General features: G+C 47.5%; 6 protein-coding genes across 6 annotated transcripts; 1 reads left to right on the top strand and 5 right to left on the bottom strand.

Annotated features, from left to right (window-relative positions):
- Nucleotides 1–31: 31 nt before the first annotated feature.
- LACBIDRAFT_309701 (uncharacterized protein) lies at nt 32–973 on the top strand (the record flags this gene model as incomplete). Its single annotated transcript, XM_001887023.1, has 3 exons — nt 32–207; nt 265–724; nt 779–973. The coding sequence occupies 3 exons, from the start codon at nt 32–34 to the stop codon at nt 971–973; spliced, it is 831 nt and encodes a 276-aa protein (XP_001887058.1).
- A 671-nt stretch (nt 974–1,644) lies between these two features.
- Nucleotides 1,645–3,356, bottom strand: LACBIDRAFT_309700 (uncharacterized protein; the record flags this gene model as incomplete). The annotated part of the gene is made up of 9 exons (XM_001886952.1): nt 1,645–2,051; nt 2,115–2,141; nt 2,192–2,236; nt 2,291–2,329; nt 2,380–2,475; nt 2,539–2,593; nt 2,639–2,982; nt 3,030–3,126; nt 3,177–3,356. The coding sequence occupies 9 exons, from the start codon at nt 3,354–3,356 to the stop codon at nt 1,645–1,647; spliced, it is 1,290 nt and encodes a 429-aa protein (XP_001886987.1).
- Nucleotides 3,357–3,636: 280 nt separating this feature from the next.
- LACBIDRAFT_309699 (uncharacterized protein) lies at nt 3,637–5,102 on the bottom strand (the record flags this gene model as incomplete). The annotated part of the gene is made up of 10 exons (XM_001886951.1): nt 3,637–3,676; nt 3,730–3,782; nt 3,841–3,972; nt 4,132–4,257; nt 4,504–4,549; nt 4,602–4,668; nt 4,717–4,787; nt 4,849–4,920; nt 4,971–5,025; nt 5,078–5,102. The coding sequence occupies 10 exons, from the start codon at nt 5,100–5,102 to the stop codon at nt 3,637–3,639; spliced, it is 687 nt and encodes a 228-aa protein (XP_001886986.1).
- Nucleotides 5,103–7,255: 2,153 nt separating this feature from the next.
- Nucleotides 7,256–8,236, bottom strand: LACBIDRAFT_309697 (uncharacterized protein; the record flags this gene model as incomplete). Its single annotated transcript, XM_001886950.1, has 1 exon — nt 7,256–8,236. One exon carries the CDS (start codon nt 8,234–8,236, stop codon nt 7,256–7,258), a length of 981 nt encoding a protein of 326 aa, XP_001886985.1.
- Nucleotides 8,237–8,579: 343 nt separating this feature from the next.
- Nucleotides 8,580–9,686, bottom strand: LACBIDRAFT_175009 (vesicle transport v-snare protein vti1). Its single transcript, XM_001886949.1, has 5 exons — nt 9,575–9,686; nt 9,466–9,524; nt 9,050–9,412; nt 8,923–8,984; nt 8,580–8,869 (listed from the first exon to the last, which is right to left on the bottom strand). Exons 1-5 carry the CDS (start codon nt 9,681–9,683, stop codon nt 8,776–8,778), a joined length of 687 nt encoding a protein of 228 aa, XP_001886984.1. The 5' UTR covers nt 9,684–9,686; the 3' UTR covers nt 8,580–8,775.
- Nucleotides 9,687–9,876: 190 nt separating this feature from the next.
- LACBIDRAFT_254038 (uncharacterized protein) lies at nt 9,877–11,567 on the bottom strand (the record flags this gene model as incomplete). The annotated part of the gene is made up of 15 exons (XM_001886948.1): nt 9,877–9,962; nt 10,011–10,067; nt 10,119–10,192; nt 10,246–10,293; nt 10,344–10,438; nt 10,488–10,602; nt 10,646–10,664; nt 10,716–10,791; nt 10,846–10,883; nt 10,932–10,998; nt 11,024–11,028; nt 11,051–11,153; nt 11,207–11,296; nt 11,346–11,382; nt 11,443–11,567. Coding segments are annotated over 15 exons (1,035 nt in total), but the record flags the coding sequence as incomplete, so codon positions are not given.
- Nucleotides 11,568–12,350: the final 783 nt, after the last annotated feature.

Below are 12,350 nucleotides of genomic sequence, written 5' to 3'. Positions count from 1 at the left end.
CTCACCCACATCCATCTTCACGTCACTTCCAATGTCGTCTGAAACAGTATCCCCAGCTGCCCCGAGACGATCCACGAGGTCTCGTCAGGAGAGCAAGAAAAGTCTTGCCACGCTCAATTTACATCCCAATGCCACCGCCGTGGTGTCTACTTGTCAAAGTGGCAATGATAACAAAAAATCTGCATGCGACGTTGGATCGTCGTCAACGTGAGTCGGGTTTTCTGCTTTGCACAATCCAGTCGTTGACGAACCGACGGCTCATAGGTCCCTTAAGATATCGATTCCTTCTCGAAAGCGCAAGCGAGAGGACGACCTCGAAAACGAAACTCAAAAAAAGAGGACAAGCAACCACAACACCTCTGAACTCCTTGAACCCTCCAAGAGGAGAGATTGGAGCGAGAATTCTAACCCGGATTATAAAAAACGTTTCAACGCGGTCATTCAAGCGCTGTTGGCTCGACGCGCAGCTTCCGGAGTACGATGCCAATCCGCTATCGATGATGAGAAAAAGAGGATAGCGGAACGAGAGGCCGACCCATGCGTCGAGTGGTTCACCACCAGCTCCGTGATGTGCGCTGGGTGCTACAAGGAGATGGCAACAGACAGCCGCCAGAGTTACTACAAGATGTCGTGGGAGAGGCACAGGGACAATCGCTGTGCTGGCGCGAGAAATATTATGGCAGAGTGGCAACGTCGCCGTCGTGAGGAGGCGGCGCTTCAGTGGGTAAGTGGTTCCACACGTCTTGGAATATTCCCGAGGTTTTGACAGAGCTTGTAGACTCCCAGCAAAGAGGAACTGAAAGTGGTGGAGGTACTGAGGTTCTTGGCCGCGCGTTCACTGAGCACCCCAAGGCAGGTTTTAACAACTCGATCGCCCACCCCCGAGGACGTGCGGGACGCAGGGGAGGGATTGGCGCTCTTGGTCACGCGTAGTGCCTTAAGCCAGGCGTCGACACCTCCGTCGGATTCCTGATAGCTTTCTTGTTAGCAACTATTGGACAATATCTTATCTGACCCCGCCGCGAAAGCCAAGATGCGCATGTAGCTATTGATTGATATGATTCGAATGAGATTACTTTCGTGATTCAGACGATTTATGACGCCCAGATAGCTCTCGGACTACGTGTACAGGTCTGTGAGCAGAGAGCGGCGGCGGAGTCTCAGCGACAAGCTTTTTCTATGCAAAAACCACACGACGGCTGAGATATGAGAGGTGACTAGTTGACTGTCAAGAAGCATTTACACTCCACTGAATTTGAAGTACCTCGCCCCACTTCACGGCCTCAGGCCTTGATGGCTATACCATAATTACTACATAGATTGGGCTCGACACGTTGAGAGATATCAGGATTGCAGTAGTGTGAAGTTTTGAAACGCTCACCCCCTGATTGTCCGTTAGTATTCATACCCACTTTCACGTACAGGTCTTTCGGTATTTCTTTTCGCTGCCTTTTATTCTCATAAGCTGACTCAATAGTTGCACAATTCATTATCGTAAATCCAGATAAAGATGACCAACGAACGTATTGAACCATGTTAAAAAATTACATATATGTCGAATTTTATAGATTAGAGGCCGACTCGCCGATGAACTACTTGAAAACACGAGAGGAACTAGGGTGTATGTGATTTATGTACTTGCTGTCAGATTATCCATTCTACTTCCAAGGTACCCGCTCTGCTATTTGGGTCGTTGGACAAATCTTCATCTGCGTCGAAAGTTGTGAGAAATACGTCCAGATTCGTAGGCAATCCGAACTCCGGTATTGATGGGGAGGATTCCAGATTTTGCTGTAGCGTTTGGTGTCGGTGTTCGACGAGCAGAAGCATCACTCGGTTTCCGATAATAGAATGTGCGACCCGCGTCGGGCTGTTTAAGGTGGTTGGAAATTGATCCTTTGTTGAGAGGAGGTAACAGGTACGTACAACACCATCATGCTCTCGTATTGTGGCGGCTAGGAAGGTGCAAGCGGAGAAGGGTTCAGCGATGAGTAGTAGCGATGAAAGGAGGACACACGAGGGCGAGGGCAAACATAAGGAGATTGACGATGCTTAAAACTATGTCGGTTGGTAAATTGAATTGTGATAGTATGTAAAGTCTTGAGCCAACATACGAAGGGCGCAAACACTATAGAATATCCCTACAAGAGCTGTGAGAGGGGCGGTTACGAAATAATTCAGTGGAACACACCATTTCTGTATAATTGATTCAGCCAGTCGGATGTGGATTGTCGAACTGAAGGCGGAGGTACAGTGAAATGGCAGCATAATGCGGGGAGAGTTCACCTACGGTGTTGGTATGCCTTCGTAACAGTCAAAGACACAATGGCTGAAGTTTTGAGAAGCGGGCGAGGAAGATCACTGGGGTAAGATACGTACTGAATTCCGTCAGTGTGGTGAGGCAGAACCATGCGACGTAAAATTTCCCCGTTGGAGGGAATTTGCACCCAGGCATTGTTATCGTGCGATTCATAGCTAATCCACATAAGCGTTTCAGCACATAGGGATGGAAAGTCAACACTGCTAAAGGGAACGAACAGATTATAGACCTGGCTGTAGAGACCATTGTATAAAGAGCCAATCCAAAGGTAATCTTTCGACGTCAGGCAGAGGCAAAATGAAATTTAATGTCACTTACCGTCGTCAGTGTCCCCAGGATAACCAATACCCATAATCTCCGACCCCACATCGCGCATGTTCGGAGAGTAATGATCGCTGAAAAGGATTGCATCAAGCTGACATCGGAGGCCAAAATGGGCACACCTTGGGATGACATGAATCCAACCATCATGCTGACTGAGAACCTATGAACTCCAATTGCGGGTAACAGCAAGAACCGCAGAGGACGAACCAATCGCAAGTGACGAGAGTGCTGAACATGTCTACGCGTTTGAAGAAGTATCATCGATCGGTCACAAACTCGAATCAAGATGAATGAGGCACGAACATGAGGACTCTGAGCAAGAGCAGCAGGAAGTTCAACTGTGCGAGGATCAGCAGCGGAAAATAAGAAGGTGGGCCGAGCTGACCATAGAGCATAAGCGGTTGGTCAATAAAAATGAGGTAGCGACTGATGTAGAACAGAGCGAGCCCTATTGATCGTGGACATGACCATACATAGGAAATCTTCGGACGGTGAGGTTCGAATGGAATGTAGAGGGTTACAATGCACTCACCTCTTGCTTCAACGTTAGAAAATAGTCATACACCTTTGATACTTCTTTCACTTCATAAACACAGCCTCGGGAAGCTTGAACACGCACCGAAACCGTGATTCCTGCTGCGAGAACGTAAAGGCAGGCAGTTGGGTACAATGTTGACGGGGGTACGACAACGATAGGGGGAGGTGCGAACATCAAGACCAACGTGCAGAGGTGGCAGACCTTGACATGGGAAGGTGAGTGCTCTTTGAAGGGCTGAAAATGCCTTGAACATCTCTCGCTCACGTAGAGGACACCCGCATCAAGGGTGAGATCAGGCTATTACCGCCCTTGATTATGAGACAGGTCCGCAGATGAGATGCCGATTGGATGCCGGTGACCTTGGGGTGACTTTGCACAACTGAAGAAAATTAAAAAACTTCAACAGACTTCTACTGAGATACTAGTCTATGAAATAAGGAGCCCCACCCACAATCTATGTATTAGCAAGGCGGCTAACATATTCGACCAGGGCCCTACAATTGCAATTTCAACGTTACAAATCATCAACAAAAGCAGGGCAACTTACCGAACCGGTCGACCCGTCATCCCTCTCTCCTGATACGGTGATGATCTAGTGGCCTAAAGTAGGAACCATCGTCAGCGTCGGGCGGAGCCAAAAGAACGACTGAGAACGTACCTCCATACTACCTGCGATATCGATGTGCGCCCACTTCATGGTGTGTTCTTGACCGTCCTTTGCCTCGGCACCTTCTGCGAAAGCTTTCAGGAACATGGCGGCTGTTATCGAGCCTGCCGGCCTTCCTCCTGTCTGCGGGGGCGTAACGGGTTTCGTCAGAAGGGGTAATTTAGAGAGAAAATTTTCCAGTTTTCCAGTCCAGCATAGGTGGAGAGTGACACCATACGCCGTGGGTGGCGAACAATATTGATGCGCAGATAACCGCCCAAAAACGAGGAGAAAACAACTCACATTCTGTAAATCAGCGTTACTTGAGGTAATCTGGGGCAAAAAGTCGTCGTCAAGCCGCATGCGCCAGAATCTGTCGTACTCGGCCTCGCCGGCTGCGTGAAGTCGCTCCCAGAGTTCGTCCGAGGTCTAAACGTGCACAACAGCATTAGCGCGACAACAACTTACCAGGTAGAATTACGATAGGCGCGATCGAGCTCCGACATCGACGATGCCGCCATCAGAAACCGAGGTCGTCGGCTGAGATGTGTCATTCTCTCAAGGCCACCGCCAATCGATGTAAAAATAATAATCCCCTCCGTCAGAACCGGCGGGGTCGTTACTAGGTAGACAGCGCCCATCGCGCCACTCTTCCAACGTTCAAACCGCACTCACCGAGAATACACCGGAATATACCTCTCCGAGCGCGATAACCATAGCCCTACGCGCAATTCAGAATACATCTGAGACAGGGGGAAAAGAAGGTCAGGTACCCTGTCAGAGTAGCGACATCAATCAAGGTGTGTGGTTTGTACTCTGTTGCAGTGTAATAGATGGCATCTGTCGCGGATCAGTCGGAGTACAAGAGGTGTAAAAAAAAAGACGAGCCAGATAGAATTAAACGTCCCTCAGCATCTGTATTATACACTTTGATGGATTTACCATTCATGGCGTAGATGCTGTTCGAGAAAAGAGTTATTACAGCGAAGAAAGAAGGGAAATTTGGAGAGAAACGCGTACATATCCCCCGGTTTCACAGCACCAAAACCAGGCATATTCTCCGTAAGTGGCGTGCACACCACAAGATTGATCCTACGGAACTACATACAGCTAAATTTTTCGTGATGGGGAGAACATCATACGGCAACTGCAATTTCGCCACAGCCCATGCAGCCGAAACAACGGCCGCCGCTCCGCCTATTATTCCTCTCAATAAAGCGCTCAAACAATCGATAAGAGAGCGACATACCCATATCGCCGCGCATGAGTTTCATACCCTATCCGTGATTGTCAGTAAGTAGGGCTTTTTATACCACGCTTTGGAACAAGCATACAAGAAGCTGCCAGCTAGCTAAAGCAATTTATCAGAGGCAGGGTGCGCCTGCACCGTCCATGCCGGTGAGTATTCCATCTTTCGAAGAACATTTCGCCTTCTGACCTGCCTTGTAGACTCATACCCCAAAGGACCATGATGGGGCGAATTCGCTCGTGTTGCTAAGCAGTGGATTTGGAACTCCAACCCAGGCGTCGACGCCGCCTCCTTGAGCTCCTAAAAGACGGTATTGGCCTCAGGAGACAACGTGAGGTTCCGGGTGACTTAGTCAAGGGCTGGCATAACTAAACTTGAAAACGGACTTGTATCGTATTGAAGCACTCGTTTCGGAAATTGACCAGAAAGAGTGCCGTAACTTGCGATTAGCTGTCGGATTTGATTTGAACAAAGATGAAGCTGAAGGAAGGAGGAAGAGGAGAAGAAGAAACACGAAATATGTGCATCACGTGACCAAACCTAACAAATCAATCACATGTGAGACCGTGACAAAGTTATCGTTGAACGTTGAACGTTGAGCGCTGAGCTATGGTCAAGCTATAGTATCAACCTCGTCAGCGGGGGAGACATAACCGGCACCAGGAACGTCGAACACCAACCTTGGGTACAATACTGTACTAATCCAATCAATTCGTCGCACCCTGTGACCTGTGACCCACGCGACGAAATTTTGGTTTCGTCGCGTCACCGGGGAAGGTGTGACTGCCGGAAATTTTCGTCAAAATGTCGGAGTAGCCCTCTGTCCTTAGATAATTTAAAATAGTTCAGAGAACTTTGCTAGAGAGACTTAGAGGGCGAAAAAATCGATTTCTAATGAAAAAAGACCCCAATTTTGTTCCTTTTCTGACTGACCTGGTGGTTTCGTCGCTGGCTCCTGTGACCTGTGACCGCTTAGAATTTCGTCGATTTCGGACCGCCTGTGACGCGTGACCGACGAATTGATTGGATTAGTACAGTACTGGCGGATTCTTTTTCACCGATGCTAATGGTGGAAATGCGAATGGAGCGTAAACAATACGCGCCGGGTACTTCATTCAATGTGTATCTCTTCATTTTTTCTTAGTAGAACTCAAGCTTGGTAGACCGATAGCATTCCGTGTAACGGTGGTTTTCTATACCCATCGCCTCTGTGTTTCAGTAGAATGCGACGATATTTTGTGCGCTAACGCCTTTTCCAAACCTCCTACCCGCTTCCCCATATCCTTTGCGACTCCTCCGTCCCCACCGCTTCTTGTTCGGATTCCTTCCTCCGGCTCAAGTTTCAACGTAACTTACACAATAATGTCAGTTATCTACTCTCATCCCTTAGCATCATGCTGAATGTTAGTTCGTTCAGTTTCTGCTCACCATCCCCGACTACTGGCACCGTAGCACTTCACCCGAATTCCAACATTGCAAAATGCCTCGACGTGTAAGGGAATGTTCTGGCCAACGGTACTCCTGTGCAAATGTGAATCACAGGATACCCATATCCCTCATATCTTACCCCTCAAAACAGATTTGACTGCAACGGCACGGGAGCGCAGGAATGGGTCCTCTTAAAAGGGATCACGAAGGTACAGCTATCGGGGACAAATTTCTGTCTTGATGGTGGAAAGTGCATTTTTCTTATTCCAACTGTCTCCTTCAATTCTAATGGCATTCAGATCCGACAAAGCATTGATAACCTCACTTGACAACAATGTTTCTATGCATCTGACAATGGGATCGTGCTCCGGGGTCTCTCGTTTGATATTCTCAGTGTCTGACGATTGTGCGTGCCTCGACTTGAAAAACGGAGATACGTACAGTCAACATGAACAAGGCACAGACTTGGAAATTCACGAATGGGAGCGCCAATCAGATTTGAACTGAATGAAGTATTCTGGTCAATCCTATTTTCAATGCTTAGTCCTCTCATTGCAGCTACTTTTTCGGACTTTTCGCAGAACGTAGAGTCGTTCACACGTCAGGAGGGAATGTTTTCACCTGATTCCGTTGTGAACAGCTTTGACCCCTCGTTCTATTCTGAAGAATAGTTATCGCCGGGAAACATGCAATCATGGGAGTGCCAATGGTGGCATAGGGTAGCGATCAAGATGAGTGATTCTGTTCAAATCAACCCTCTTCAATATTCGTTATTCTGGAAAGCCAAGTCTGCTGCGCAGATACTGAGTCCACCCAAGGATGCCCCCCTTCAATCAACGTGATCCTGTGATCCAGTCCGATACAACTTCGTAGATCCTCCACCCATTTTTTCCCATTTTCTGGATAGTCGGTACATGGTATATTTTTCGTGACGTCGATCCTGAGGAATAGTTTCTTGAATTTTGGTGCACTGGCTGTGAAACCGTCGACAGTTTCAATGAGAGCTCTGACTGCTCGAACGCACTGTGCGGTGTCCATAATTTGGGTAATGTGAAGCTGGGTGAGCATAGGCGTTCCCGGGAGCACAATCGGAATGAGGTCATGTGGATGAATTGGATAGTGAGCAAGGTGTAGGCGTGTCAGGGAAGGAAAGATGATGGGATTGGGCGGAGAGAAGTTGGCTTTGGGGTAAAATGCTCCGTAAATGACAAGCTCTGTCAGATGAGGCAAAGGGATGGGCAGTAGAATGTAGGGGCGATTTAAAGTTGTGAAGTACACATGGAGTGTCCTCAGATGGTGTGCCGCAAATGTTAAGATGCATTGAAAAGCTAAGAGAATATTGTCATCATCGACGTCTGACTCGGCGAAGGTAATAAGTGACTTGGCGTGAGATCCAGTGACAGGAAGGTCGGGTGAACGTGCGTGCTGCGATATCAAAGTCTTCAGAGCATCTTTGACGTCAGACTGTACTCTTTTCTTTGTCTGGTCTGGCGCAGACGCAACGAACAGATGTTTGACGACTCTCTGAGCAGGAGGAAGAGACGCCAGCACTGCAGCGAACCGGATGACTTGTTTGGGGGCGACGACGGAGATGGAGTTCAACGTGACTGATTTGCCGATGTTGTGGAGGCTTCGACAAACCAGGGATACCGCTCGACCTGTAGAGCCATTGTCCGTGCAAGCTAGTCTGAGAATTTGAATCCATAGCTCTAGAGGCAATGCGTCTATCATGGTGGAAGCTGCAAAGATCTGTCCGAAGGCGGCTGTGCAGTAACTAGCAAGTGTTACGTAATAGAAACTAAGCCGCGCCTCGTACAAGCACGGTCCCGACTACAGAGCAAAATAAGATGAAGGTGGGGAAGAACTTAGGAATTCAGATAATCGAATTACACTCTGGCATCACATCTTTTTTGTTACCTACGTCTTCGTGCTATTTACCCATACTGCCCCCCACCATCGTTATTGTTGAAGAACTGGACGTACATTTTCAATATTTGAGCGGAGGTTAAACGAACTTGAACCTGTCGCGACAAAGTGGGGTGTGCAGTAGTTAAAGCCAAATTACAGTCTATATAATACGAAGTGTGAAAAAGAGGTGTCCATAACAATAAAAATAATCAATCTTGTTCGAACCCGCGAACAGGAAACTCGTTGGTGGAGCACGCTGAATCTATGGGTAGGAGACGCGCAGTTCCTCAGCGGTGACGTTATATCCAAATGTTCTCGTCGCCCAAAGTAGTTTGAGCGAGGGCGTTAGTGGACACAGCGCCTCACCGTCGTACAAGCTTGAAGTAGAGGATAATGATAACAAGGACAGCGAGGAAGGCTATGATAGCGTAGAGAATGACTCTTTGCTTGTACATCCTGTAATCAGAGTAAGTAGTTGGCGGGGGCAAAAACTCGAAAAGTCAACGTACTGGCGTATCATCCCTTTGACCGTCCCAGATGACCTATCAATGTGGACCTCTGCAGTACCGAGCTGGAAGAGAAAACCATGTGTACTTAGTGGGGCCAGGCACGAAGATGGGGGCAAGGGAAACTTACCGTAGATCTTGCGTTTTCAATTTGTTCCCTTTGCCCCCTCAAATTCGACAGGATCTCCGCTCCATATGTCTCAGTCTCCAATGCTACGCTTGTAGAGTCGGCCAGCCGTCGGCCACCATCATTCAATCTCTCCGTCCCCAACAATAGCCTCGACCTATCACTCTGCTCGCCATATGGGTCATCAGAACTTGGAGTACCTTTTCTGTATCCCCCAATCAAGTCGTTCCGCGCGGCCTGTGAATGGAGATCCTTGGACAATTTCTTGTATTTCGTAAGGTCCGCTTTGGCCTGCTTCAACCGTGACGTGTACTGCGATTTGATAGACTGTGGGATGCCCTGAATTTCAATCTCCAGTTGCGATACCTGAGCCATGAACATGAGTCAAGAGCGTAGAAACCATGTTTTGGTAGGCGTACAATGTCATCGGCCTCGTCGAGCTCAATTTCAACCTTCCGCAGCGCAGCTTTTCGCTGCTCTGCTCACCATAAGTTCCAAACTTTGCAAGATGCTCTGGGATGCACTGACCTCCAAGTTGGTTCTTTCCCTCTCCTTCTAGCTTATTCCGTATGCTTTGAATTATGTGCCTGAAATCCTGTTCGTAGGAGTCGAAAATGGCGGTTGGCGTCTGGTCCATGATGATGGCTGAGAGAAAGCGGTTGCGGTCACGGCTGTGACTGAGTCCTTGTTACTTACCTTGAGGCAGTGTCACGCGCCCCGAGTCCTCTTCGATTATTGGCATACTTATACTTATTCGTGACACAAAATCTAAGAAGCTTGGATGTAAACATATAAAAAGGTTTTTATAATCCCATCTCTCTCTTCCATCTTCATGTGTGGCCGAACACAGCTTGTGGTTTGTAAGGCTCCTCGAGCTGGTTGACTTCTTCCTCCGTTAACTTCAGATTCATAGCACCTTGAAAAAAAAAATCAGAGACAGCCAAAATGCGAAGTAGATGCATACCAAGTAAGTCATCAAGGTTCTCTAGGGATGTGGTGCCAACAATGGGTGCGGTAACGCCTGCATGGCGATCGTTAGATATTCGTGAAGGAAATCATCATCAAACCACACCATCTCTGCCCATGATCCACGCAAGAGCCACCTGCGCCATGCTCACGCCTCTGGCTTTAGATATTTGTTCAACACTGTGAATCACAATGTAAGCCAAATATGCAGGTACAAGTCAACTAGCACGAACCGGCTAACGATATCCTGCAATCCTTGATTCTGATATCCCTTTATGATACTAAATTTATAGGAGAACACGGAACGGAGCAGTTTAAATCAACTGCCTACCGGTCGGTGCCACCACGCGCCGTCTCACCCCCTAGAGGTCGTGCAAGCAGCCCACGAGCAAGTGGCGACCAAGGGATGGAGCCTACGCCAAGGTGCTTGTGAAAAGCGTCAGGACGGGCAGGAGTCATAAAGATACAAGTAAACCTTGAGGGTGGGAAACATCTCCCGTTCCTCCTCGCGGTAGAGAAGGTTGTAGTGGTTCTGCATCGAGATGAAAGGTGTGAGCTTGTTCTTGATGGCGTAGTCTGCCAGCGGGAAGCTTATTAAAAGATGCATTTTTCGAATTAGAAATCTCCATATACGGACTTTGCATTGCATGGACTATGAAAGTTCCGTTAGAGAGACGGTTGATAACCAATTATATGCACCTACATTGCCAAGCGTAACAAGAGGACATGCCAATATACCTCACAAAACCGGCCTTGACAACGTCGTGGAGCGCTTGCATCTATCATTTAATCAGCGCGACTGTAAGGGAAACAAAAGGAGTCCCAAAAATTACTGTTTCTTCGATAGGTGTATCGATGTCAAATCGGTGGCCTAACCTCTTGTTAGCAAATCAAGTTAGCTTTCGAGAAACAGCCGTACACTGAAGAACATCAACGTAGTCCAGTTGGAGACGTTCCAAGCTGTGCTTCACAGACTCAAAAATATGCTGAGAAGACGTCAACATCGGGTACATGATCTGCAGATAATTCGATATCGACGTGCCTTACGACTAAGCCCATGCTGGTTAACGTATCCCATCTGGTCCTGTACGTTTCCTTGAAGGAAGGGTGCGTTGATACTCCTTCCAACAGTAAAGAACACCTACGTAACCCATCAAGGTTTACTAATCTTCGACTGAACAATAAGTATCATACCTTCGTCATCACAACAATCTCATCTCGGGGAAGATTGAGCTGCTTGATGGCTTTACCAACAGTAACTTCCGACAATCCGTTTGAATAAACCTGTATTACACCTTCATGCACCGCATCGCAAAAGGGTGTGATATCATACGTTAGCCGTATCAAACGTGTTGATTCCCGCATCGTAACTGGAGAATGGGGATGACGATCAGCGTCGAGCAGGAACGACGGGACAGTCGAGGACATACGCTGCCTTGATATGTTTGATGGACTCTTCCTCAGGTAAGACCCAAGGCTGCCATTCCGGCGATCCATATGACATGCATCCCAGGATAATCTTGGACACTTTCAAGCCCGAAGACCCAAGTCGCACTGGGTATCTCTACGTTGGCATGCCGACGACTTTATCAGAATGATGCTCACCGTATGGCATGTTCTTTGTTGTTCCGGCCATTTTTGAGTTACGTCTATGTGGTTGTGGGGAAGAGAGCAGCTGCCCTTGTGGGAGACTGGAGCCGCTGCTTATAAAGGGAGTTCGCGTAATGACTAATTAGGCGGAAACGCCCGGCCGCGCTTATATATCGACCGGATATAATGCGGAGAAATAGAGTAGATATTATCAATAAAGCTTTCTTTTAACTGCCAGGACCACTCAGGAGATATTGTCTATCAATTTATCGGAATCATCGAGAATTTCCTGTGGCGGATAAACAGAAAGAAGAATAGGAATGTAGCAAACCTGTGTGTGTTGGAAGATGTTACACCTGAAACAAGGATGTATCGGGCACCTGAGCGAAGTGCACGACAAGTCCTAGGACAAATGAATCATTTTTGCTTGTTGTTTGTGTATCCGACAGATACTGAGGACAGATACTTCATTTCAATTCAATTGAAGGATTGTTCACAATATTTGTCTCCAGCTCAAACAATAAGCAAAAATTATTTCTTCGTCAAACCATCTGTCAATCAATTTGCTCAAGTGCCCAATTGTCCACTGTTTTAGGTGTTTATAATATAGGAGGATGTTATCAAATTATCTTTTTGATATCTTCTATGGAACTTTGGAAGAGGTAAAATAATCCTCACATATTTCTCAATGGGGAGTATAGATCATTTATATATCTCAAAATCATGGGAGCAAGGGGGCGTTAGGATT

Source organism: Laccaria bicolor, genomic scaffold (genome assembly GCF_000143565.1).
Source record: "Laccaria bicolor S238N-H82 LACBIscaffold_41 genomic scaffold, whole genome shotgun sequence".
NCBI classification, from domain to species: domain Eukaryota; kingdom Fungi; phylum Basidiomycota; class Agaricomycetes; order Agaricales; family Hydnangiaceae; genus Laccaria; species Laccaria bicolor.
Note: the sequence above shows the minus strand (reverse complement) of the source record. Positions and strands in the feature narration are given on the sequence as shown.